General features: G+C 48.8%; 1 protein-coding gene across 2 annotated transcripts in view; it reads right to left on the bottom strand.

Moving 5' to 3' along the window:
• LOC141126915 (cyclic nucleotide-binding domain-containing protein 2-like) overlaps positions 1–27,215 on the bottom strand; it is a 553,939-nt gene that overhangs the window by 391,500 nt on the left and 135,224 nt on the right. For both annotated transcript variants that reach the window (XM_073612976.1, XM_073612977.1), the window contains exons 4-6: positions 14,088–14,199; positions 13,108–13,182; positions 8,151–8,242 (exon numbers count right to left, since the gene is read on the bottom strand). In XM_073612976.1, coding sequence (XP_073469077.1) covers positions 8,151–8,242; positions 13,108–13,182; positions 14,088–14,199 — 279 coding nt within the window. The remainder of the gene's footprint in view (positions 1–8,150; positions 8,243–13,107; positions 13,183–14,087; positions 14,200–27,215) is intronic.

Raw genomic sequence — 27,215 nt, 5'->3', positions numbered from 1 at the left:
GGGGGGGGGGGGGTTTTGTGAAATCTAGATAATTGCTCATTAGCAGCAAACTAAATACACTCAAACAAAATACATTCCAAATGAGTAGACTAGGTGGATATGTTCCCATCACTTCATGCTGGGAAGGTTATTGAAGGAAAATATACATGCATGACAAAAAATAACAGGAAAAAAATCCAGCATGTGTGAGGATAAAAAGGGGACATTCACACTATATTGCAATGATGGTAAGTAGTGTTTGAAGCAAGAAATACATTATATTATCAAAGATTACATAAAAGAACATGTGATGCTAATAAAAGAAAAATATCTTACCTTAATATAGTCCTTCTGCAGGACCTGTATGATGGCAGAACAGGTCTCTGGGATAATGATCCCCAGAGCCTGGGGGGAGATGCCTGTCGAGAACTTAAGGTCCTGCAGGCTTCTCCCTGTGGCCAAATACCGCAAGGTAGCGACCAGCCTCTGCTCCGGAGTGATGGCTTGCCTCATGCAGGTATCCTGCCTGCTGATATAGGGGGTCAGCAAAGCCAACAAACGGTCAAAAACGGGGTCCGTCATCCGGAGAAAGTTCCTGAAATCCTCAGGATTATTCTCACGGATCTCACGGAGCAAAGGCATGTGACAGAACTGGTCACGCTGAAGCAACCAATTCTTGGTCCATGAACTCCTCCTCGCCCTGTTCATGGACTGGTCTTGGGCTGAAGAATAAACTACAGCACCAAGCACATACAATGCACGAGCTCTACGACGAGTACGTACAGGTAACATGGCTTCAAAACGGTCGGCTGGTCAGAACGCACTAAACAGAACACACTGAAGAACAGCAAGGCCTGTGAAGAACGACCTGAAAATCAGGAACGAGCGGCCAATAAAACAAAGATTTCTCAATGCCAACTGACCAAACGCACTGAAAAGCAGATACAAACCTCACAAGCACAGACTGAACAACAGTTAAAACGAACTGAAAAATACGAGTCTCACAAGCGCGAATCGTCTCTCACCAAACTTCTACTAACACGAGATAAACACGAGATTAGCAGAAGGAGCCCAAAGGGTGTCGTACGGGCTATTGAACTTCCGTTTTATAGTCTCGTCGGACTTGGTGTACGTCACCGCGTACTAGGCTGTCGTACTTTTGTGTGGTCGTGTGTGCGCAAGTCCGTTCGTAACAAAGTCTGCCGCAAGTCCGCCGAAGGTACGTCGGAAGTCTGTCGGACAGGCTGTCGGACTTTTGTAGACGAAAAGTCCGACCGTGTGTACGCGGCATAAGGGTGTAAATTTTTGATTTCACTCTTCACTGCCTATCACAGTTTCGGAGGCCATGGAATGCCCAGGTGGCACAACCCCCCCCCCCCAAATGACCCCATTTTGGAAAGTAGACACCCCAAGCTATTTGCTGAGAGGCATATTGAGTCCATGGAATATTTTATATTTTGACACAAGTTGCGGGAAAGTGACACTTTTTTTTTTTTTTTTTTTGCACAAAGTTGTCACTAAATGATATATTGCTCACACAGGCCATGGGCCTATGTGGAATTGCACCCCAAAATACATTTAGCTGCTTCTCCTGAGTACGGGGATACCACATGTGTGGGACTTTTTGGGAGCCTAGCCGCGTACGGGGCCCCGAAAACCAATCACCGCCTTCAGCGTTTTTAAGGGCGTGAATTTTTGATTTTACTCTTCACTGCCTATCACCGTTTCGGAGGCCATGGAATGCCCAGGTGGCACAAAACCCCCCCAAATGACCCCATTTTGGAAAGTAGACACCCCAAGCTATTTGCTGAGAGGCATGGTGAATATTTTGCAGCTCTCATTTGTTTTTGAAAATGAAGAAAGACAAGAAAAAACTTTTTTTTTTTTTCCTTTTTCAAATTTCAAAACTTTGTGACAAAAAGTGAGGTCTGCAAAATACTCACTATACCTCTCATCAAATAGCTTGGGGTGTCTACTTTCCAAAATGGGGTCATTTGGGGGGGTTTTGTGCCACCTGGGCATTCCATGGCCTCCGAAACTGTGATAGGCAGTGAAGAGTGAAATCAAAAATTCACACCCTTAGAAAGCCTGAAGGCGGTGCTTGGTTTTCGGGGTCCCGTACGCGGCTAGGCTCCCAAAAAGTCTCACACATGTGGTATCCCCGTACTCAGGAGAAGCAGCAGAATGTATTTTGGGGTGTAATTTCACATATTCCCATGGCATGTTTGAGCAATATATCATTTAGTGACAACTTTGTGCAAAAAAAAAAAAAAAAAAAAATTTGTCTCTTTCCCGCAGCTTGTGTCGCAATATAAAATATTCCATGGACTTGACATGCCTCTCAGCAAATAGCTTGGGGTGTCTACTTTCCAAAATGGGGTCATTTGGGAGGGGTTTGAACTGTCCTGGCATTTTATGCACAACATTTAGAAGCTTATGTCACACATCACCCACTCTTCTAACCACTTGAAGACAAATCCCTTTCTGACACTTATTGTTTACATGAAAAAGTTATTTTTTTTTTGCAAGAAAATTACTTTGAACCCCCAAACATTATATATTTTTTTAAAGCAAATGCCCTACAGATTAAAATGGTGGGTGTTTCATTTTTTTTTTTCACACAGTATTTGCGCAGCGATTTTTCAAACGCATTTTTTGGGGAAAAAACACACTTTTTTAAATTTTAATGCACTAAAACACACTATATTGCCCAAATGTTTGATGAAATAAAAAAGATGATCCTAGGCCGAGTACATGGATACCAAACATGACATGCTTTACAATTGCGCACAAACAGTGGCAACAAAATAAATACATTTTTAAAAGCCTTTAAAAGCCTTTACAGGTTACCACTTTAGATTTGCAGAGGAGGTCTACGCTAAAATTACTGCCCTCGATCTGACCTTCGCGGTGATACCTCACATGCATGGTGCAATTGCTGTTTACGTTTGACGACAGACCGCCGCTTGCGTTCGCCTTAGCGCCTAAGAGCAGGGGGCGACAGGGGTGTTTTTTTTTTTTTTTTCTTTATTATTTTTTTGCTTTTTTATCTTATTTTTAAACTGTTCCTTTCATTTTTTTTTTTTTAAATCATTTTTATTGTTATCTCTGGGAATGTAAATATCCCCTATGATAGCAATAGGTAGTGACAGGTACTCTTTTTTGAAAAAATTGGGGTCTATTAGACCCTAGATCTCTCCTCTGCCCTCAAAGCATCTGACCACACCAAGATCGGTGTGATAAAATGCTTCCCCAATTTCCCAATGGCGCTATTTACATCCGGCGAAATCTAAGTCATAAAATGCTCGTAGCTTCCGGTTTCTTAGGCCATAGAGATGTTTGGAGCCACTCTTGTCTCTGATCAGCTCTATGGTCAGCTGGCTGAATCACCGGCTGCATTCTCAGGTTCCCTGTTGAGACAGGAGAGCCAGAGAAAAACACGGAAGACGGTGGGGGGGGGGGGGGCAATCACTCCCACGGCTTGTAAAGGCAGTCTAGAGGCTAATTAGCCGCTAGGATTGCTTTTACATGAAAGCCGACCGCTGGCTGAAAAGAATGATACCAAGATGATACCTAAACCTGCAGGCATCATTCTGGTATAACCACTCAAAGTTGTGAATGGCGTACCTGAAGACAAAAAAATGGTTAACAATGGTTAACAATAAAGCACAGTAAACAGTAAAGTATAAATAATTACATACCTGAAAAACAAACATGATAAAACATAATAACAATAACAATAACAATAAAACATTGCAGAATAGAATACAGTAAAAAAAGAGCAGAACAATAGAGAGAGAGAATAGAGAGAGAGAACAATAAAACGACAACTATTTTTTTTTATTTTATATATATATATTTTTTTTTACACTTTTTTTGTAACTAACTTTTATAACTGTAACCGGTTCCAGGTTCGGGTCTCTCAAAATGCGATGGCATCTTGGGAGACCCTGTGAAAGTGTGCCTAGTCTGTGGAATGCTGTACCCTACGCTAATACTCAACTAGTGCATGGTAGCGTTCAAAACATTCACCAATGCAAAGACCAGGATTGTCAGGACAGGAGGGACAATAATAGCGGGTGTCACGCCTATATCCGCGCTTGCTGCAGACACGACATCTTTTTGGGGGGGTTCGTTGGGTAGGGGTACTCGGGAGGACATAAAAATGCCTCTCATGCAGCCGACTGCATTTGGTTGGGGATGTGAATGGGGGAAGTACGGGTGCTGCAGAAGCGATGTGTTCCCAATTAGGATTGGCGAATGCAGCAGGAAGGGCACTATGGGCACGACGGGCCTGTGTTTGTCTTTTTTGGTGGCGGCGGGACACTACTTGTGCTTGCCACCTCACCAGCTTGAACTGCACTTATGGGACTCGCCACGTCACCAAGTGTTACTGCAGCGCTGGTTTGACTACGACCGGGGTGTACTAGGCCGCTGGTGCTTGCCAGTTCAATAAAAAGCTTCCAAAAAAACTGTTAGCGATCGCAGGGATCAGGCCTGACTCTGCAAACGCTGCAGTTATGCGTTTAGTGTTTTGTAAGTGACAGTGATCGATCGATACTGCACTTGGGTGGGCTGGGCTGGGCCGGGCGGAGGGGCAAAACGCAGGTGCTAGCAGGTATCTGGGCTGATCCCGCTAACACTGCGTTTTTGGGAACCCTAAACTGCTGGGGACGCTAGTATAGATCTGATCGGATCAGATATTGATCCGTTCAGATACTATACCACTAAAGGAGGCGTATGCTGCGTGCGTGGGTGTTAGTGGTACTGGCGCTAACCTGACGCTGCCTGGGGCCGGTGCTTGCTAGTTCACCAAAATGCTACCAAAAAAACTGTTAGCGATCGCAGGGATCAGGCCTGACTCTGCGAACGCTGCAGTTATGCGTTTAGTGCCTTGTAAGTGACAGTGATCGATCGATACTGCACTTGGGTGGGCTGGGCTGGGCCGGGCGGAGGGGCAAAACGCAGGTGCTAGCAGGTATCTGGGCTGATCCCGCTAACACTGCGTTTTTGGGAACCCTAAACTACTGGGGACGCTAGTATAGATCTGATCGGACCAGATATTGATCCGTTCAGATACTATACCACTAAGGGAGGTGTATGGTACGTGCGTGGGTGTTAGCGGTACTGGCTCTAACCTGACGCTGCTTGGGGCTGGTGCTTGCCAGCTCACCAAAATGCTACCAAAAAAACTGTTAGCGATCGCAGGGATCAGGCCTGACTCTGCGAACGCTGCAGTTATGCGTTTAGTGTTTTGTAAGTGACAGTGATCGATCGATACTGCACTTGGGTGGGCCGGGCGGAGGGACAAAACGCAGGTGCTAGCAGGTATCTGGGCTGATCCCACTAACACTGCGTTTTTGGGAACCCTAAACTGCTGGGGACGCTAGTATAGATCTGATCAGATCAGATATTGATCTGTACAGATACTATACCACTAAGGGAGGCGTATGCTGCGTGCGTGGGTGTTAGCGGTACTGGCGCTAATCTGACGCTGCCTGGGGCGACGCATATCACCGTCGGGCGACCGGGGGGCTAAACCTTTATTCGGTAATAAACGGCGGGTGCCCTGACACTATAAAAAATAAACAAACTAACCAGCGTCACCCGTAACAGTTATACGGTGATCAGTGGTGAAAGGGTTAACTAGGGGGCAATCAAGGGGTTAAAACATTTATTAGATAGTATATGGGGGTCCCTGTCGCTATAAAACGCTGACGGCGAACCTAAATATTTACCTCACTAACTAGCGTCACCAGCGACACTAATACAGCGATCAGAAAAATGATCGCTTAGCGACACTGGTGACAGGGGGTGATCAAGGGGTTAAAACTTTATTAGGGGGGGTTAGGGGGGTACCCTAGACCTAAAGGGGGGTAATACTCACTGTCCCAACACTGTAACTGTCACAAACTGACACCAATGCAGTAATCAGAAAAAAAAACAAAACAAACAAAAAACTGCTGGTGTCAGTTTGTGACAGGGGGGGGGGGGGGGTGATCGGGGGGGGCGATCGGGGGGGGGGGATCGGGGTGTTTTGTGTGCCTGGCATGTTCTACTGTGTGTGTGTAGTGTTGTGCACTCACAGTGATGTCTTCTCTCCTCGGCGCTGCAACAGAATACCGAGCCGAGGAGAGATGACATCATTTCTGATTGGCCGGCGGCGATCGCGAGGGGGGGCCACGAACGGATGGCCTCCCCCTCACCTCCGATCGCCGGGGGACAAAACGGGACTGCCTCGGGCACCGGGGGGGTCCGATTGGACCCCCCACCCGCGGGAGGCAAATCACGTACATGTACGTGATTTTGCCTGCCCGTGCCGCCTTGCCGACGTAAATCGGCGTGAGGCGGTCCTTAAGTGGTTAAGGACCGGAAGATTTTCCCCCTTAATGACCAGACCATTTTTTTGCAATACGGCACTGCGTCGCTTTAACTGACAAATGCGCGGTCGTATGATGCTGTACCCAAACTAAATTGACGTCATTTTTTCCCACAATGCTTTCTTTTGGTGGTATTTGATCACCTCTGCGGTTTTTATTTTTTGCGCTATAAACAAAAAGATAGCAACAATTTTGAAGAAAAAAAACAATATTTTTTACTTTTTGCTATAATAAATATCTCCCAAAAAATGTAAAAAAAAGAATTTTTTCATCTTTTTGAGAACCAGTGACATTATTACAGTAATCAGTGCTAAAAGTTTGCACTGTTATTGTACTAATGACACTGGCAGGGAAGGGGTTAACATCAGGGGTGATCAAGGGGTTAAATGTGTTCCCTGGGTAGGGTTGCCACCTGTCCAGGATTCCCCTGGACAGTCTGGGTTTTGAACCATGTGTCAGGGTTTCAGACTGCATGAAACCTGGGCACATTTATTCACACCGAACTGTGGCTAACTGTCCTGGGCAGAAGGAACACTCTACTACCCCCCTTCTGCCCCTCCACAGAGTCAGGCGATCTGTTGATTTGCCACAGAGAGCACTAATCAAAAATGGCCAGATCCTCTGGCCCCCTCCCCCTAAGGAGGGAGAGAATACCTCCATCCACCTAATTTGTGTGGATAGAGGAATCATTTTTTTTTTCATTCAGTCCACAAATCTAATGTATTGGAAGAGTTTTATTTTTTTAAATATTGTGCTGAGGTTTATACATGTCTGTGAGAGTCTTACCTGTGGCACAGCATTCTAAGCATAATTTATGGGTACAAGAATGTTCGGGATTGGCTTGCAGAAAAGGTGGCAACCCTATCCCTGGGTGTGTTTACAAAAAACTGTATGGGGGACTGTGTGGCTGGGAAAACACACAGATCCGTCTTCCTGCACAGCAGAATGACAGGATCTGTGTGATCTCCCCTGTCAGAATGGAGATTTGCCTTGTTTACACAGGCAGATCCCTGTTCTGTCACTGCGCTGGCCAGTGGGCGCGTGCAAGCCTCCGGAGGTGCGCGCACGCCCAGAGATTGCCGACGTACAATGATGCCGATTGGCGAGATCGAGCCACATTACAACTGCAACACACATTACAGCACAGTACAACTGCGGCGGCTGGTCCTTAAATTGTAAGTAAACCCACCTATCGTTTTCAGCCAAGGAAGCTGCCATCTTTGCCTCTGTTTAATCTACAACTGCCATGAAGCTGCACATGTGATCAGTTATGACACCAGCCATTGGATGGTTTGACAGTTTGGTTGAGAGCACAACCAATGGGAGTATTACATTTCCGGCATGTGTCGGAAATGAAGCTGTTTTATGGATGGGTTTACTTCCGCATTAAGAAGTTAATCTACCTGGCTGTTCTGTCATTTTTAGAACTGTGTGAACAGGAATGCAAATGCTTTGTTAAGTAAAACTGCTCTTTGGAGTTCAGTTTGAAAGTTTCTGAATTCAGCAGGTTATCTTGCCCCTAAGCCAAGTCTGGGCTAGATAATCCTGGATGTCCGCCAGCCAAGAAATGAGGTGGGCTCTAGCTGACTTGCTGCTGCATCTAGCGCACACTGCGAGAAGCTCACAGTGTGCAGCAAAATCAGAGTAAGCAGTTTCAGTACAAGAAATAAGCCTGTAAAACTGTGCAAGACTGAAGGTATGGTTGAAGAGCAATAAAAAACAAACGGCTGATTGGATGGAAGCGGCTGGCCAGAGTTCAACTTTCTGAAATGACAGTACAGTGGTACCTACCATTCATACCATCCAACCTGGGCTAAGTTCTCCTGCACATGAACAGGATATGCAGCAAAGGAGCTCACAGTCGTCCTCAGGGAGAGCATTGCCTGCAATTAAAGAGATAGTCTCATTCATATGTAAACTTTAGATTGCATTGTCACAATTCATTGACTTTGGAATCAATCCTGATCTCATAAAGACTTCAGAACTCCTCACTACTATTCAGCCTCATCTCATATAACTCCTACTGCCAAATAAATTGTTTATGAATGTTAAATTATGTTAGGCTACTGAAATATCATTCAGATGATCGATACAGAACAAAATCATTGTAAATTTAATTCAGTACAAGCGACTGACAGCTTCAGCACCTGCTTACCAAACATTAATAGCAATTTTTGAAGAGATTTGAGGATTTGTTATGTGGAATGTGGCTTGAAATATTCTGAAATACACAATACAGGCTGATGAAAATTCCCCAAACATAATTCGATATCGGTTTGTCTTTTAATGAATTGTCTTACTTTAGAAAGTATAATGAAAAGTTACTTTGAAAATATCTTAAAAGGTATACACTTTTTTTGAAAATTAGAAAGTATATGTAAAACCAATGACTAAAATCTTACATAAGCTTTAACGGGTTAACGTGGCTTTTGCATTATTTGTATTTATTTTTTTATTATGCATCTTTTCTTAAACATTTTTGGGGCCATTCTGCCACTAAAGTCCTTGTTCAGGCACTTTCTGTACAGGGTGACAATGCTCTGTTCATGTCTCACACTTGTGCTCTTGTGTTGTCACCCAGTCGCACAGGCTTCCTCTGGACACTACAAGTTATGGTTACCAGTCGCCCCAATTTCCTAGGGACAGTCTCTGTTTTGAGGGATCGGTTTCAGGGTAAAAAACATCCTTGGAGTTGTCCCCGGCCACTTTGTGATGCAGTGTAGAAGTCTGTATTGGAAGGGGGAGGGGTTGTATGGGGGGGCTGTGAACTGTAACTGTATGGGGGGGGGGGGGTCTGTGTAATGAGGGGGATCTGGGGGGAAGAGGACTGTGCTAGGGGAGTTTTATACTTAGAGTAGGGGGAATGTTGGTTCTATTGGCCTGTGCTTTACATATTCCTGACCCCTACATGCTGCACTATGCACTTTTGACCCCTGCTCTCCATGTGTTACAAACTTCTGACACCTGCACTTCATGCATTATGCACTCCTGATTTCTGCACTCTGTGCATTACACACTCCTGCTCCCTGCACGCCATGCATTATACACTCCTGTTCCCTGCACTCTGTGCATTACACACTCCTGCTCCCTGCACGCCATGCATTACACATTCCTGCTGCCTGTACTCTGTGCATTACACACAGGGCTAGTGCAAGGTTTTTTAACACCCTAGGCAAAAACCTTATTTTGCTGCCCCCCCTTGGGGCACCTCTGACTCCACCCCCTTTGCCCTGCCCATGTATACCCCACCTTTTTAATAAACTGCCCATCAAATGCAGCCTCACCAGCGCCCATCAAATGCAGCCTACCAGTGCCCATCAAATGCAGCCCACCAGTGCCCATCAATGAATGTTTGCTTGCTTCCATTCATTTAGGAGTCAGGACACAGGCACAGCCTTGCGCCGCCGTTGCGCCTCTGACACTATGTGCGAATGGAGCGGTGGCTGCCTGCTGATGCTGGGACTTAGTTGCTTGCTGCAGAGAGAAGAGAGTAGAAACACCAGTGGTCGGGCTCCCTAGGCAGCAGTTGACCCTAGGCGGCTGCCTAGTTTGCCTAGTGGTAGCACCAGCCCTGATTAAACACTACTGCTCACTTCACTCCATGCATTACACACTCATGCTTCCTGTACTCTGAGCATTACACACAGGGCTGGTGCAAGGTTTTTTGACACCCTAGGAAAAACCTCATTTTGCAGCCCCCCCTTGGCTCCACCTCTGACTACACCCACTTTGCCCAGCCCATGTATACCCCACCTTTTTAATGAAGTGCCCATCAAATGCACCCCCCCCCCCGGTGCCCATCAAATGCAGCCTCACCAGCGCCCATCAAATGCAGCCTCACCAGCTCCCATCAAATGCAGCCTAGCAGTGCCCATCACATGCAGCCTACCAGTGCCCATCACTTGCAGCCTACCAGTGCCCATCAATGAATTTTTGCTTGCTTCCATTCATTCAGGAGTCAGGACAGAGGCACAGCCCTGCACCACCGCTGCGCCTCTGACACTATGTGCAAACGGAGCGGCGGCTGCCTGCTGATGCTGAGACTTAGTTGTTTGCTGCAGAGAGAAGAGAGTAGAAACACCAGTGGTCGGGCGCCCTAGGCAGCAGTGCGCCCTAGGCGGCTGCCTATTTTGCCTAGTGGTAGCACCGGCCCTGATTGCACACTCCTGCTTCCTGCACTCCATGAATTACACACTCCTATTTCCTGCACTCCATGCATTACACATTCCTGCTCCCTGCACTCAATGCATTACACACTCCCGCTCCCTGCATTACACACTCCTGCTCCCTGCACTCCATGCATTACACACTCCTGCTCCCTACACTCCATGCATTACACACTCCTGCTCCCTGCACTCCGTGCATTACACACTCCTGCTCCCTGCACTCCGTGCATTACACACTCCTGCTCCCTGCACTCTGAGCATTACATGCTCTGTTACACGCTATTCTCTGCACTCCATGTGTTACATACTCCTGATCTCTGCACTCTGTGCATTACAGTCCTGCTCCCTGCACTCCGTGCATTACATGCTCTGTTACATGCTGTTCTCTGCACTCCATGTGTTACATACTCCTGATCCCTGCACTTTCTGCAGCATTGCAAAACAGCAAAAATAAGTAATAACAAATATGCCTGCACATACTGTATGTGAAAGTATACAACTTATGTATAGACAAAAGGTTTTTTTTCAACCCAGTAAAGCATATTGGCAATATTGTTTAATTCATGCTGACCTCTATTACAAGTAAGTCTAAAAACTGTTTTTGAAAAGAGATTACCTTTAAAGAGTCAGCCCTTCTAAAACTCAGTTTTATTAAATGCTGCAGTATTAAATCTGGATGGGAAAAGGGTATATGGGATGCCCAAAGAATCGTTTATTTGTCATTATATTTTAAGGATTATCTTCCTAGCACAAAGTTAGAGCCAGAAGAATGATATGCATCTGTATTTAGTATAATTCTCCTCCTCCATCTCTATGCAGACTGTTGCTCCTCCTCTGCTCAACTCCAGCAGACTATTCCTTCTAAGATTTCCCCATTCATTACCGTGTAAAGCAGTGGTTCTCAACTCCAGTCCTCGGGACCCACCAACAGGTCAGATTTTAAGTATTACCTTGGGGAGTTGCAGACTAGAATACTGCAATCACCGAGCAGCAAATGATATCACCTGTGATGTATTTCAGCTATCTTGCAAACCTGGCCTGTTGGTGGGTCCTGAGGACTGGAGTTGAGAACCACTGGTGTAAAGGGTGAGGACATCACTCCTGACCGTGTAGGAATGATGGTCTCAGAACTTCTTCTCTCCTGCCCAAAACATCTTTCCTCCTGCACAAAATTTCTTAAAGTGAAATAATGTCACATTCTCTTCTATGAAGCAATAGGGTTCTGGTTGCTCGCTGCTACTGGGCCTGAGGCCTGTAGTACCTCTCCCCGGAGGCCCCGTAGTTTAAAAGCATATTTGTCTTGGATCATGGACTACTGTTCCCAGCTAGCCCAGCTTGCAAATCCTGTGCCCTCAGGCTACATCGATTTGACAGATATCCCCACAGTCTCTCCTCTGATCCAGGATTCCCCATCATGATGAAGACTTTGCTAATGACCGTGTAGAAGCAAAGTTCCCTCACAGACTTCCTGGCACATCCAGCCCTCCACTGTGGTATCACTCACTGACCTTTCACTGCCCTGAGTCCTTGATGAGGAACTTGACCGAACCATACGTTCTGACAGCTTCACATGCCCCTCTGCTCCAGGAGTTCTTTATCACCGACCGTGTGGTGACAAAGACATTGCCAATGACCGTGTAGAGGCAAAGTTCCTTCGCAGCTCTCCCTGGGCCTCCTCCTGCGATCAGCGCCCCCCTACCCCTTCCTCACTTCAATTAGCCGACATCTTCCCCCAGTGGCATATCACCTCAGCTTATATAGGAGGCCCACCCCCTGCCAATACCAGATGGGGATTGGTCAGGGCTCCCACATAAGCTGCCTACCGCTCCAGTTCTAGGCCCAGCCCCTCTTCCAGAATATTCTCCATGAAGGTAGGGGAGGTGCCTCAGAACTGGAGCACAGGTGGTCTAACCCACTGCTACTCTGACCACTCCCAGCCCCCAGATCAAAACAGACAAGCCTAGCATTGCTAGCACCTACCTATTGGTAGAGGGTGCTACATATCATTAGATAACATTTAGGATAATTGAATATTTGTATACAAAATGCATAATCATTTCCTGGCCCTATAAGCATTGTTTCCTTATTATCTGTGTGAACAGTCATGGGTCTACCCCATTTTCCGACACAAGACACCAGGTTCTGTTGATCATCTCTGTCACTTTTGATCTTGTAACAGGCATATATAGTTTTATTTGCAGTCTTTAAGTTTGAATTTTTTTTTTCCACAGGTACAGTATATTGGACTGAAACAATTGGCAGAAGCTAAGCAGTCTATGGTAAAGTGTTTTAAATCTGATGTGATGAATGTAGCAGTTAGGACAGGTCAAGGGGCATATACATTTTGCAGGCCAAACTTTTAGTATGTCAGTTTTATATAAATTCTTCTTTTCAAAAAAAAATTAAAAAATCCCTTTTAATATGTAATTTTAAATGAAAAGTGGGCCCAGTAGACAGAGCTTGGTGGAGTGTGGTGGGGTGATGTTATACATGTCTAGATATTTTCATGTGCCATAGATAAAGACTCTTCTAGAAATGGAAAGTTTGTGATACCTGTTGCTAATTTAATTTCTGGAACGTACCAACTTTGCTTCTTCTATTGTTCTCTTCTTTGGTGGACTTGAAAGGATTTGTTTGGCTTCAGAACTGAGAACCATCTTCAAACCCCAAAACAATGAAAACACAGTAATGAATGCAATATCATAAATTATTGAACATTATTTTATAATGTCAAAACAGTTAGCAGTAATAAGTTATGCCTTAGGCCAGCCTTTAGCAACCAGGGTTCCTCCAAAGGTTGTGGTGGAATGATCTCCTGGCTGCGTAGTTCTGGGGCTGGTAGAGCCAGTTGTATAACATAGTTCTGTCACTCAGCAAAACCAGTGGTGTGGAACCTTTCTATTTGTCCCTCATGGAAGTAACCACTGACCCAATAAACACTTTTAGCTTCAGTCCATAAGGGTGGACTTCCATTTACCACCAACGTAACAGAGCATTTTCCCACTGACCACCAATGTAAAGGGTGGGGGGGGATCCTTCTCCTATTGACCACCAGTCGGACCACTAATGTAAAGGGTCCCTTTCCCTCTGACCACTAAAGTAAAGGGGCCCTTCTCCTCTGACACCTAATGTAAAGGGTTCCTTTCCCTCTGACCATCAATGTAAAGGGGTCCTTCTCCTCTGACAACCAATGTGAGGGGCTATTCTTCACTAACCAACAATGTAAAGAGCATTCTTTCACTGACCACCAATATAAAAGGCATTCTTCCCACTGGCCACCAATAAAAGGAAATTCTATCCACTAATAACTGATCTAAAGAACATTCGTTCCACTGACCACCAATGTAAAGGGCATTCTTTCCACTAACCACTGATATAAAGGGCATTTTTTTCTGACCACCAATCAGTAGCGCTTTGTCTGATGACTACCAATGTAGAGGAGCCCTCCTCCCCCTTCTTCCCTTGAGCTTGTCTTAAAATGGGTATTTACAACAGACAAAGTCTAGCCAATGAGCAGCATGACAAATTATGACAACTACAATTCTAGAAATATAAAGCATACCTCCATTTTCGCTTTGAACAAAGATCGATCAAATAGAAGGTTTTCAGTTTCCGTGTCAAAGCCGACATATTCACTGAAGGAGATGGGCTCCGTCCTGGAGGCAGCGTAGTCTCTTTATAGAAGAAAGAAGACCCATCAGTCATGGTTATTGAATAAACTGTACAAGTTTGTTGTTGAATGAGCAGCACAGTCCATGCATCAAACCAATCTCTAGCTGCTGTTCACTGAATCTTCAGATCACTTTGCTTTTCTGTAAATTGATGCTGAGTGTAATCTATCTCATATACTATATATACAGTATATATACCTCATACAGTATCTATTAGCATGAATAAAGCATTTGCCAAAAGAAGTCTTGGAATGTGTCTTTCTTTAGTCAAGAACGATGGTCATTAGATTTCAGGCTGGAAAGTTAAAAGAGAAGTCAAGGAATTGTTTTCCCCCCAATTATACTTACCTTGGTGGATGCAGCATGGGTCTGATGCTGTATCTGTCCCCCGGCGCTTCTACACTGAGAACCGAGCGATCAAACACCTCCGATCACTCAGTTTTCAGAGCTCCGTAAGCAGAGAGCTTACGGAGCTCTCTACTCTGCCCCCTTCCCTGCTCATTGGAACACTGGGCTGTGTGTGTGGGGGGGGGAGGGCGGAGCGGCCGTCTCAGGCTCTCAGCAGCTCGCTGAGAGGTTGAGCGGGGTGTCAGTCCAGGCACCTGGTGAATCCAGACTCCATGGTCGGGATGACGTGGTGCCTTGACTGAAATCAGTGATGTCAGCAGAGGGCGGACTTCAGCCCGCTCTCTGTTGAAAAATGGGTCACAGGAGTTCAAAATGAATTGCACTCCTGTGATCCACAGAAGTAAGGCCAAACGAGCTTTGGCTGGACTACTCCTATCAACTTAAAGCTGAATTTTTCTTTCCCCGTGCAGTGGGGCTGTGCCCGCACTGCATGGATTAACTGCTTGTTTTTTTCTGGGCAGGGGATTGGAGAGTGGAGACATACTTAACTCATCCTCCAATCCTCCCATCCAGTCCTTGCCGCTCCTACCCCGCACCATGGTCTAGCGGTCTTGTGCGGTGGGCTGTTCCTGACTTCATCACGCCCATAGACCTGCTCTGGACCTGAAGACATCAAGAACAGTCCACCGATGGATCGTGGGGGAGTGCTGTTTGCTGATGGAGTGGAGGGTCGGGTGAGTATTCAGCTTTCTGGTTACCCCTTGACAAAATGAACAATTAACCCATGCAGTGGAGCTCTGGAAAAAAAAATGCCCCGAAGGCAAGCTTCTTTTTTAAGTTTTGGACTGGAGAGGAATTAGAACACCTGTAATTTTTTTATCACTGTCTGTGTCCCCATGAGGTAAATTTATCCTGTTAGTCCTGTTTACCATTATAACTGAAAGTGAAAGAAATTTGTGTATGTATAATATATATGTAAAGCGCTGTGTAAATTGTTGGCACTATATAAGTACCTGTAATAAATAAATAATATATTTTGGGTTGCCACCAGAACATAAATAGATGGGAAACCTTCCAATGGGGACACTAGTTCTGTTGACACACAAAAGTTATCCCCGCACTAGTTTAGATCTCACCAGGTATGAAGCTGATCTTACTCTCCAGAGATGAGAGGTTCCAGGTGCTGGCTCATGCTAGTAGAGACTATATGCAAACGAGAAGATCCGGACAGCCGCACTCCAGAAAGTAATAATCCACATTTCTTTATTTTAAAATCAGAAACACATCAGATACAGGACATCATGGACAGAGTGTACAGATCATAGGCTAACGCGTTTCACACTTATCCAAGTGCTTACTCATAGCTCATGAGTTATGAGTAAGCACTTGGATAAGTGTGAAACGCGTTAGCCTATGATCTGTACACTCTGTCCATGATGTCCTGTATCTGATGTGTTCCTGATTTTAAAATAAAGAAATGTGGATTATTACTTTCTGGAGTGCGGCTGTCCGGATCTTCTCGTTTGCATATAGTTCTGTTGACACTTCCTGCCAATGAGTGATGTCACCACTCAGGTATTGCAGCCATTGTCACTGATCCCCCCTATGAAGTCGGCACTGGGAGCCAATCACATGACCAGGCCAGATAGCCCTGAGAATAGATAAGTATAGACATCTTTCCTGTACAGGCTAGTGAGTATAGGACTTAAGCCAGCTATACACGATTCATATTTTTTCTTTCAACCCCCTGAACTGATTTTCCCATCCACACATTCGATGTGGATGGGGGGAACCCTTCCCACTGAGCTATTGTAATCTGACAAAGAGGAAGCTTCCCCGCTACCAGAATACAATGATCAGGGTTGCTGGCTATAGCCGGCGTCACTGATTGTTGGGGAAATAACAGCAAGGTACCGCATGATATCTAGTCCTTAGTAATGGAGAAACTGCAAAGCATGCAGGGAATCCAGGAAGCTGTGGAAAGAGACGGCCAGCAGACAAGCAGAACCCACAACATGAGTTTTGTTTGCAGGGGTCGGAAAAGGGGTAGGCAGGAGGGGAAGCTGCCCTGGGCACTGTGGTATCATGTGAAACGGTGGGGGGGCACTACAACGAGATTAGGGGGGGATTTGTGTTGGAAGAGGGAATTTGGAGGGTGGCAGGGGGTAAGGATTGTTCTAGGAGGGGAAATTTATGAGGGGGTTACTAAGAGTGGTGATTTGGGATGAATTTGTACTGGGGGGGGATTTGAAGTGGGGGGGGAGATGTGTACTAGTAGGGGAAATTTTTGAGGATGTGTGCTAGATGGAGTGAATTTTTTTGGGGGGCATTTGAGCTGAGGGGGTTTGAGGGATGGGGGGGCAAAGATATGTGCTGGGATGGTGGATTTTAGCAGGGGGGTGCATTTGTAAGGGGATTTATGCTTAGGGGGTAAGCATGCAGATTAGTACTGATTTTTGCTGACACATAATGCTCACACATTTTGAGGGTTTGGGTGCAGTTTGGCATGTTTGCCCTGGGCTCTAGATGACCTTGTCCCAGCACTGATTGTATTGGTGTTACAATGCTGATGTTATAAAATGAAAGTGTATGCTGTAACCAGTGGCAGCCCGTTCATTAACCGCTTGCCGACCGCCGCACACAGATGTACGTTGGCAGAATGGCACAGGTAGGCAAATGGGCGTACCTCTACGTCCCTTTGAATTTGCCAACTATCGGGCGGGAGCACACGGCACACGCCGCAGGAGCATGCCCACGGGTCCCAGGAAATCGATATTCGCCAGCGGCCCGCAATTGCGGTGAGGAGAGGCAGAACGGGGAGATGCTTTTGTAAAGAAGGCAATTCCCTGTTCTGCCTTGTGACATGACAGAGATCCACTGCTCCCTGTCATCGGGAGCAGTGATCGCTGTCATGTCAGTGGTAGCCCATCCCCCCTACCGTTAGAACACCTCCCTAGGACACACTTAACCCCTTTGATTGCCCCCCTAGTATTTAACCCTTCCCTGCCAGTGTCATTTACACAGTATCAGTGCATTTTTATAATATTGATAGCTGTATAAATGACAATGGTCCCAAAATAGTGTCAAAAGTGTCTGATGTGTCCGCCATAATGTCGCAGTCCCGATAAAAATTGCAGATCGCCAGCATTAATAATAAAAAAAATTAATAAGAAAAATGCCATAAATCTTTCCCCTATTTTGTAGAGGCTATAACTTTTGCGCAAACCAATCAGTATACGCTTATTGCGATTTTTATTACCAAAAATATGTAGAAGAATACATATCGGCCTAAACTGAGAAAGAAGTTTTTTTTTAATATTTTTTTTGGGATATTTATTATAGCAAAAAGTAAAAAATATTGTTTTTTTTCAAAATTAATGCTCTTTTTTTGTTTATAGCGCAAAAAATAAAAACCACAGAGGGGATCAAATACCACCAAAAGAAAGCTCTATTTGTGGGGAAAAAAGGACGTCAATTTTGTTTGGTTACAAAGTCGCACGACCGCACAAGTGTCAGCTAAAGCGACGCTTTGCCGAATTGCAAAAAATGCTCTGGTCAGGAAGGGGGTAAAATCTTCTGGGGCTGAAGTGGTTAAGGACACATGGGTGCCGCCCCCCCCATCCATGCATCTGGCCCCCCATGCAGGATGCTGCATGCATGGATTCTAATGGGGGGGGGGGGGGTTTGTTATTTTTTTTGAAGCACCTGATTGGAGCCAGAGATTTGTGTGCAAAAAACAAGGGGTTGAGGTGCCACCGGCTGCCAGGGGGGTGGTGGGTAGTTGTTTGCCGCCAGCCCCCCCAAAAAAAAATAAAACACCAGCCGCCACTAGCTGTGACCAGGGCCGTCTTTACCGCGGGGCAAAAGGGGCATCTGCCCAGGGCCCTGTCATTGTTGGGGGCCCTGCGCTGCCCGTCCCTTAAACCCTGCACACTGCCCGCCGGAGTTCGGCCACCTCCGGTGCTGGTCGCATGCTGGCTGCTCGCTACTGTCACTTGGAAATACACAAGCACGGCTTGTGTATTTCCAAGTGACAGCGCTTCTCTTCCGGCGGCTGTTCTCATCCCTCAGGGACACACACGATCTATGAGAGCAGAGGAGGAAGGGGGCGGGGACTCTGCACAGGGGAAGCTGTTTCTGGGACTGGCAGGTTCCACGGACATCGGAGGACAACATGCTGTGAGTACACAGAGTTTTCCTCTATACTGGAATGGGGGATGGGGGCTTTGTGGGAGGACAGCCTTGTACTTAGGGAGAGTGGAGCTCTGTATTGAAATCTGGGTGGGAGGAGAGCTGTGCACTTCTGCACTCTGCACCCACCTCACTCTGCACTCTGCACCCACCTCACTCTGCACCCACCTCACTCTGCACTCTGCACCCACCTCACTCTGCACCCACCTCACTCTGCACTCTGCACCCACCTCACTCTGCACCCACCTCACTCTGCACCCACCTCACTCTGCACCCACCTCACTCTGGACCCACCTCACTCTGCACTCTGCACCCACCTCACTCTGCACCCACCTCACTCTGCACTCTGCACCCACCTCACTCTGCACCCACCTCACTCTGCACTCTGCACCCACCCCACTCTGCACTCTGCACCCACCCCACTCTGCACTCTGCACTCTGCACCCACCTCACTCTGCACCCACCTCACTCTGCACCCACCTCACTCTGCACTCTGCACCCACCCCACTCTGCACTCTGCACTCTGCACCCACCTCACTCTGCACCCACCTCACTCTGCACCCACCTCACTCTGCACTCTGCACCCACCTCACTCTGCACCCACCTCACTCTGCACCCACCTCACTCTGCACCCACCTCACTCTGCACCCACCTCACTCTGCACTCTGCACCCACCTCACTCTGCACCCACCTCACTCTGCACCCACCTCACTCTGCACTCTGCACCCACCTCACTCTGCACCCACCTCACTCTGCACCCACCTCACTCTGCACTCTGCACCCACCTCACTCTGCACCCACCTCACTCTGCACCCACCTCACTCTGCACTCTGCACCCACCTCACTCTGCACCCACCTCACTCTGCACCCACCTCACTCTGCACCCACCTCACTCTGCACCCACCTCACTCTGGACCCACCTCACTCTGCACTCTGCACCCACCTCACTCTGCACCCACCTCACTCTGCACTCTGCACCCACCCCACTCTGCACTCTGCACCCACCCCACTCTGCACTCTGCACTCTGCACCCACCTCACTCTGCACCCACCTCACTCTGCACCCACCTCACTCTGCACTCTGCACCCACCCCACTCTGCACTCTGCACTCTGCACCCACCTCACTCTGCACCCACCTCACTCTGCACCCACCTCACTCTGCACTCTGCACCCACCTCACTCTGCACCCACCTCACTCTGCACCCACCTCACTCTGCACCCACCTCACTCTGCACCCACCTCACTCTGCACTCTGCACCCACCTCACTCTGCACCCACCTCACTCTGCACTCTGCACCCACCTCACTCTGCACCCACCTCACTCTGCACTCTGCACCCACCTCACTCTGCACCCACCTCACTCTGCACCCACCTCACTCTGCACTCTGCACCCACCTCACTCTGCACCTACCTCACTCTGCACTCTGCACCCACCTCACTCTGCACCCACCTCACTCTGCACCCACCTCACTCTGCACCTACCTCACTCTGCACTCTGCACCCACCTCACTCTGCACCCACCTCACTCTGCACCTACCTCACTCTGCACCCACCTCACTCTGCACCCACCTCACTCTGCACCCACCTCACTCTGCACCCACCTCACTCTGCACTCTGCACCCACCTCACTCTGCACCCACCTCACTCTGCACCCACCTCACTCTGGACCCACCTCACTCTGCACCCACCTCACTCTGGACCCACCTCACTCTGCACCCACCTCACTCTGCACCCACCTCACTCTGCACCCACCTCACTCTGCACTCTGCACCCACTGCACTCTGCACCCACCTCACTCTGCACCCACCTCACTCTGCACCCACCTCACTCTGCACCCACCTCACTCTGCACCCACCTCACTCTGCACTCTGCACCCACCTCACTCTGCACCCACCTCACTCTGCACCCACCTCACTCTGCACTCTGCACCCACCTCACTCTGCACCCACCTCACTCTGCACTCTGCACCCACCCCACTCTGCACCCACCTCACTCTGCACCCACCTCACTCTGCACCCACCTCACTCTGCACCCACCTCACTCTGCACCCACCTCACTCTGCACCTACCTCACTCTGCACCCACCTCACTCTGCACCCACCTCACTCTGCACCCACCTCACTCTGCACTCACCTCACTCTGCACCCACCTCACTCTGCACTCTGCACCCACCTCACTCTGCACCCACCTCACTCTGCACCCACCTCACTCTGCACTCTGCACCCACCTCACTCTGCACCCACCTCACTCTGCACCCACCTCACTCTGCACTCTGCACCCACCTCACTCTGCACTCTGCACCCACCTCACTCTGCACCTACCTCTCTCTGCACTTACCTCACTCTGCACTTACCTCACTCTGCACTTTGCACCCACCTCACTCTGCACCTACCTCACTCTGCACCTACCTCACTCTGCACCTACCTCACTCTGCACCCACCTCACTCTGCACCCACCTCACTCTGCACCTACCTCACTCTGCACTCTGCACCCACCTCACTCTGCACCCACCTCACTCTGCACCTACCTCACTCTGCACCCACCTCACTCTGCACCCACCTCACTCTGCACCCACCTCACTCTGCACTCTGCACCCACCTCACTCTGCACCCACCTCACTCTGCACCCACCTCACTCTGCACCCACCTCACTCTGCACCCACCTCACTCTGCACCCACCTCACTCTGGACCCACCTCACTCTGGACCCACCTCACTGTGCACTCTGCACCCACCTCACTCTGCACCTACCTCACTCTGGACCCACCTCACTCTGGACCCACCTCACTCTGGACCCACCTCACTCTGCGCCCACCTCACTCTGCGCCCACCTCACTCTGCGCCCACCTCACTCTGCACTCTGCACCCACCTCACTCTGGACCCACCTCACTCTGGACCCACCTCACTCTGGACCCACCTCACTCTGAACACTGCACTCACCTCACTCTGCACCCACCTCACTCTGCACCCACCTCACTCTGCACCCACCTCACTCTGCACCCACCTCACTCTGGACCCACCTCACTCTGCACTCTGCACCCACCTCACTCTGGACCCACCTCACTCTGGACCCACCTCACTGTGCACTCTGCACCCACCTCACTCTGGACCCACCTCACTCTGGACCCACCTCACTCTGGACCCACCTCACTCTGCACTCTGCACCCACCTCACACTGCACTCTGCACCCACCTCACAATGTACCCACCTCACACTGCACTCTGCACCCACCTCACTCTGCACTCTACACCCACATCACTCTTCACCCACCTCACCTCTGCACCGACCTCACCTCTGCACCCACCTCACCCTACACTCTGCACCCACCTCACTCTGCACCCACCTCACTCTGCACCCACCTCACTCTGCACCCACCTCACCCCTGCACCCACCTCACCCCTGCACTCTGCACCCACCTCACCCTACACTCTGCATCCACCTCACCCCTGCACTCTGTACCCACCTCACTCTTCACTCTGCACCCACCTCACTTTGCACCTACCTCACTCTGCACCCACCTCACCCCTGCACTCTGCATCCACCTCACCCCTGCACTCTGCATCCACCTCACTCTGCACTCTGCACCCACCCCACTCTGCACCCACCTCACTCTGCACCCACCTCACTCTGCACCCACCTCACCCTACACTCTGCATCCACCTCACCCCTGCACTCTGTACCCACCTCACTCTTCACTCTGCACCCACCTCACTCTGCACCCACCTCACTCTGCACCCACCTCACCCCTGCACTCTGCATCCACCTCACTCCTGCACTCTGCATCCACCTCACCCCTGCACTCTGCATCCACCTCACCCCTGCACTCTGCACCCACCTCACTCCTGCACCCACCTCACTCTGCACTCATCTCACTCTGCACCCACCTCACTCTGCACCCACCTCACTCTGCACCCACCTTACCCCTGCATTCTGCACCCACCTTACCCCTGAACTCTGCATCCACCTCACCCCTGCATTCTGCACCCACCTCACTCTGCACTCATCTCACTCTGCACTCTGCACCCACCTTACTCTGCACCCACCTCACCCCTGCATTCTTCACCCACCTTACCCATGCACTCTGCATCCACCTAACCCCTGCACTTTGCACCCACCTCACCCCTGCACTCTGCACCCACCTCAGTCCTGCACTTTGCACCCACCTCACCCCTGCACTCTGCACCCACCTCAGTCCTGCACTCTGCACCCACCTCAGTCTGCACCCACCTCACCCCTGCACTCTGCACCTACCTCACCCCTGCACCCACCTTACTCCTGCACTCTGCATCCACCTCACCCCTGCACTCTGTAGACACCTCACTCTGCACCCACCTCACCCCTGCACTCTGCACCCACCTCAGTCCTGCATTCTGCACCCACCTCAGTCCTGCACTCTGCACCCACCTCAGTCCTGCACTCTGCACCCACCTCAGTCCTGCATCCTGCACCCACCTCAGTCCTGCATCCTGCACTCACCTCAGTCCTGCACCCTGCGCCCACCTCACCCCTGCACTCTGCGCCCACCTCACCCCTGAACTATGCACCCACCACACCCCTGCACTCTGCACCCATCACTCCCCTACACTCTGCACCCACCTCACCCCTGCACTCACCTCACTCTGCACCCACCTCAGCCTTGCACTCTGCACCCACCTCAGCCCTGCACTCTGCACCCACCTCAGTCCTGCACTCACCTCACCCCTGCACTCTGCACCCACCACACCCCTGCACTCTGCACCCACCTCACCCCTGCAATCTGCACCCACCTCACCCCTGCACTCTGCACTCACCTCACTCTGCACCCACCTCACCCCTGCAATCTGCACCCACCTCACCCCTGCACTCTGCACTCACCTCACTCTGCACCCACCTCAGTCCTGCACTCTGCACCCACCTCAGTCCTGCACTCTGCACCCACCTCAGTCTGCACCCACCTCACCCCTGCACTCTGCACCTACCTCACCCCTGCACCCACCTTACTCCTGCACTCTGCATCCACCTCACCCCTGCACTCTGTAGACACCTCACTCTGCACCCACCTCACCCCTGCACTCTGCACCCACCTCAGTCCTGCATTCTGCACCCACCTCAGTCCTGCATTCTGCACCCACCTCAGTCCTGCACTCTGCACCCACCTCAGTCCTGCATCCTGCACTCACCTCACTCCTGCACCCTGCGCCCACCTCACTCCTGCACTCTGCGCCCACCTCATTCCTGCACTCTGCACCCACCTCACCCCTGCACTCTGCACCCACCTCACCCCTGAACTATGCACCCACCACACCCCTGCACTCTGCACCCATCACTCCCCTACACTCTGCACCCACCTCACCCCTGCACTCACCTCACTCTGCACCCACCTCAGCCTTGCACTCTGCACCCACCTCAGCCCTGCACTCTGCACCCACCTCAGTCCTGCACTCACCTCACCCCTGCACTCTGCACCCACCACACCCCTGCACTCTGCACCCACCTCACCCCTGCAATCTGCACCCACCTCACCCCTGCACTCTGCACTCACCTCACTCTGCACCCACCTCACCCCTGCACTCTGCACTCACCTCACTCTGCACCCACCTCAGTCCTGCACTCTGCACCCACCTCAGCTCTGCACCCACCTCACCCCTGCACTCTGCACCCACCTCACCCCTGCACTCTGCACTCACCTCACCCCTGCACTCTGCACCCACCTCACCCCTGCACTCACCTCACCCCTGCACTCACCTCACCCCTGCACTCTGCACAAAGCGCACCCCCCAACCCTGCACTCTGTACATAGTGCACCCCTCAATGCTAGTGCAGTTTGGCCACACCCGCAATTTGCACTGAGAGGTTATGATGTGTAGTAACCTCTAGCAACTAATCTGTAAGCTGTAATGATGTGTTGTAATCTCTGGCAGCCAATCACAATCGTTGCCTGATCTGCTGCAGTAAACTCATTTTGAGTCTAGCTGGGGGGGCCCCAATAAAATCTTTGCCCAGGGCCCAATCAATATTAAAGACGGCCCTGGCTGTGACCATAGAACTCTTTTAACGTTTGCTTTTTGCACACAAATCTCTGGTCTACAAAAGAAAAAGAATAAAAAAAAAAAAAAAAAAACCTACAGAATAGATGAGCTGATGGTGTATCCAATAACAGATGTAGTAGGATTTTTTAGGAGATGTAACACTTGTATGGAGCGGGTGTGATGCCCTCCTCTGAAAACAGACGTGTTAGGATTGAGTGTGGATACTGACTCTGAAACTTTGCAGAGCCAAGGGAGAAATTCTGCAGACCCAGACAACAAATTATCGGCTTCTTTCCGTTTTGTCTTACCAAATGTTATCTTGACGTTTTAGGCATATTCAACTCGCTAACTTAATCTACACATGTGAAAATATTCCACGGGGACATAAAAAAAAAATAAAAAAATTTAAAAATCCCCTATAAATCATTCAATTTCTCTCCCAGCCCCAGCCTCGTCTTTAGTTTAAATCCGAATCCCGTCATAAATCCTGAAATGACTCTCATTTACGATGAGCGTGGTCGTTTTGTTTAACTTCAGAAGCACGTTATAATTTTAGATTTTGCTGGTTTTACAGACATTTCATAGAAGGGGGGGGGGGGAGGAAAAGTGCACCGTTTGGTAAATCCATATGTTTTCACTTTCTAGAATTTAAAGGGTTAGTCCGCCCAAAACTCATATTTTACTTTGTCAGGTGCCAGGGAGTTAAACCGCACACGGGTTTGTTGTATCTCCCAGGGACTCTGATGGTGGGGCCTCTGCTCTTCAGGGTTAATTCACAAAAGCATGAGGTGTTGCTAATGCTATACATACATTTTGCTTTTTTATTATTAAAAATAGAATTTTTAATTTACAAAAACAAATAATTACAATCAAAACCTTTTTTTTTTTTTTTTTAATTTTGGATATTAACTGCTTCAGCCCCGGAAGATTTTACCCCCTTCCTGACCAGAGCACTTTTTGTGATACGGCACTGCAACGCTTTAACTGACAATTGCGCGGTTGTGTGATGTTGCACCCAAACAAAATTGACGTCCTTTTTCCCCACAAATAGAGATTTCTTTTGGTGGCATTTGATCACCTCTGCGGTTTTTATTTTTTGCGCTATAAACAAAAAAAGAGCGACAATTTTGAGAAAGAAAAGCAATATTTTTTACTTTTTGCTATAATAAATACCCCCAAAAAATATATTAAAAAAAACAAATTTTTTCTGCAGTTTAGGCCAATATGTATTCTTCTACATATTTTTGGTAAAACAAAAATCGCAATAAGCGTATATTGATTGGTTTGCACAAAAGTTATAGCGTCTACAAAATAGGGGATAGTTTTATGGCAATTTTATTATTATTTTTTTTTTTTATTAGTAATGGCGGCAATCTGCGATTTTTATCATGACTGCGACATTATGGCGGACCCATCGGACACTTTTGACACCATTTTGGGACCATTGTCATTATACAGCGATCAGTGCTATAAAAATGCACTGATTACTATGTAAATGACACTGGCAGGGAAGGGGTTAAACAATAGGGGGCGATCAAGGGGTTAAATGTGTCCTAGGGGGTGATTCTAACTGTGAGGGGGATGGGCTACTACTCACATGACAGCGATCACTGCTCCCAATGACAGGGAGAAGTGATCTCTGTCATGTCACTAGGCAGTACGGGGAAATGCCTTGTTTACAAAGGCATCTCCCCGTTCTTCCACTCCGTGACATGATCGCAGGCACCCGGCGGATATCGAGTCCGCGGGACCTGCGGTCACGGTCACTGAGCACGTGGCGGGCGAGCGCGCGCCCACAATGCTGCATCTTTCCCACTCGTGCCATTCTGACGACGTATATCGCTGTGCGGCGGTCGGGAAGGGGTTAAGGAGGGGGATTAGAACACCTGTCAGGTTTTTATTTCTGTCTGCATTTTTCCTGTTTACTCGCAATACTGTTACTATTATTACCAAGAGGAAAAAATTTTTTTTGGGGGGGGGGGCTTCCTATGCAGGGCTTTTTTTCTCAGAGAATAGATACAGATACTCCTCCCCTTTGAGTCACCCCTTGACTCCGCCCTCTATCCACCTCCGTGCACCGGTCCTTTTAGGGAATACAGAACCAAGTAACATTTTGTGGTAAGTATTTTGTATGGAATTGGTAATGTTAACAAGAAAGGCAGTAAAATAGATCTAGCAACAATGGACACGCCAGCAAAAATAGTTCCACCCCAGCAAAAGAGGACTCCCAACAGCCAGCATCAATAGACCCTCCAGCAGCCAGCAGCCAACGACTGACACCGTGCATAAGACCCACCCCCAGCAACAATAGATCCCCGCTGAGCAACAGAAGACCTCCCCAGAAACAATAGACCCCCCCCTGAAAAAATAGATCCCCTTTAGCAATAATAGACTCCCCAGCAGCCAACATCAATAGACTTTCCAGCAGCCAGCAACAAAAAAAACTCCCTCCACAGTAGATCCCTCCCAACAAA

This window comes from Aquarana catesbeiana, linkage group LG02 (genome assembly GCF_042186555.1).
Source record: "Aquarana catesbeiana isolate 2022-GZ linkage group LG02, ASM4218655v1, whole genome shotgun sequence".
Taxonomy (NCBI): domain Eukaryota; kingdom Metazoa; phylum Chordata; class Amphibia; order Anura; family Ranidae; genus Aquarana; species Aquarana catesbeiana.
Note: the sequence above shows the minus strand (reverse complement) of the source record. Positions and strands in the feature narration are given on the sequence as shown.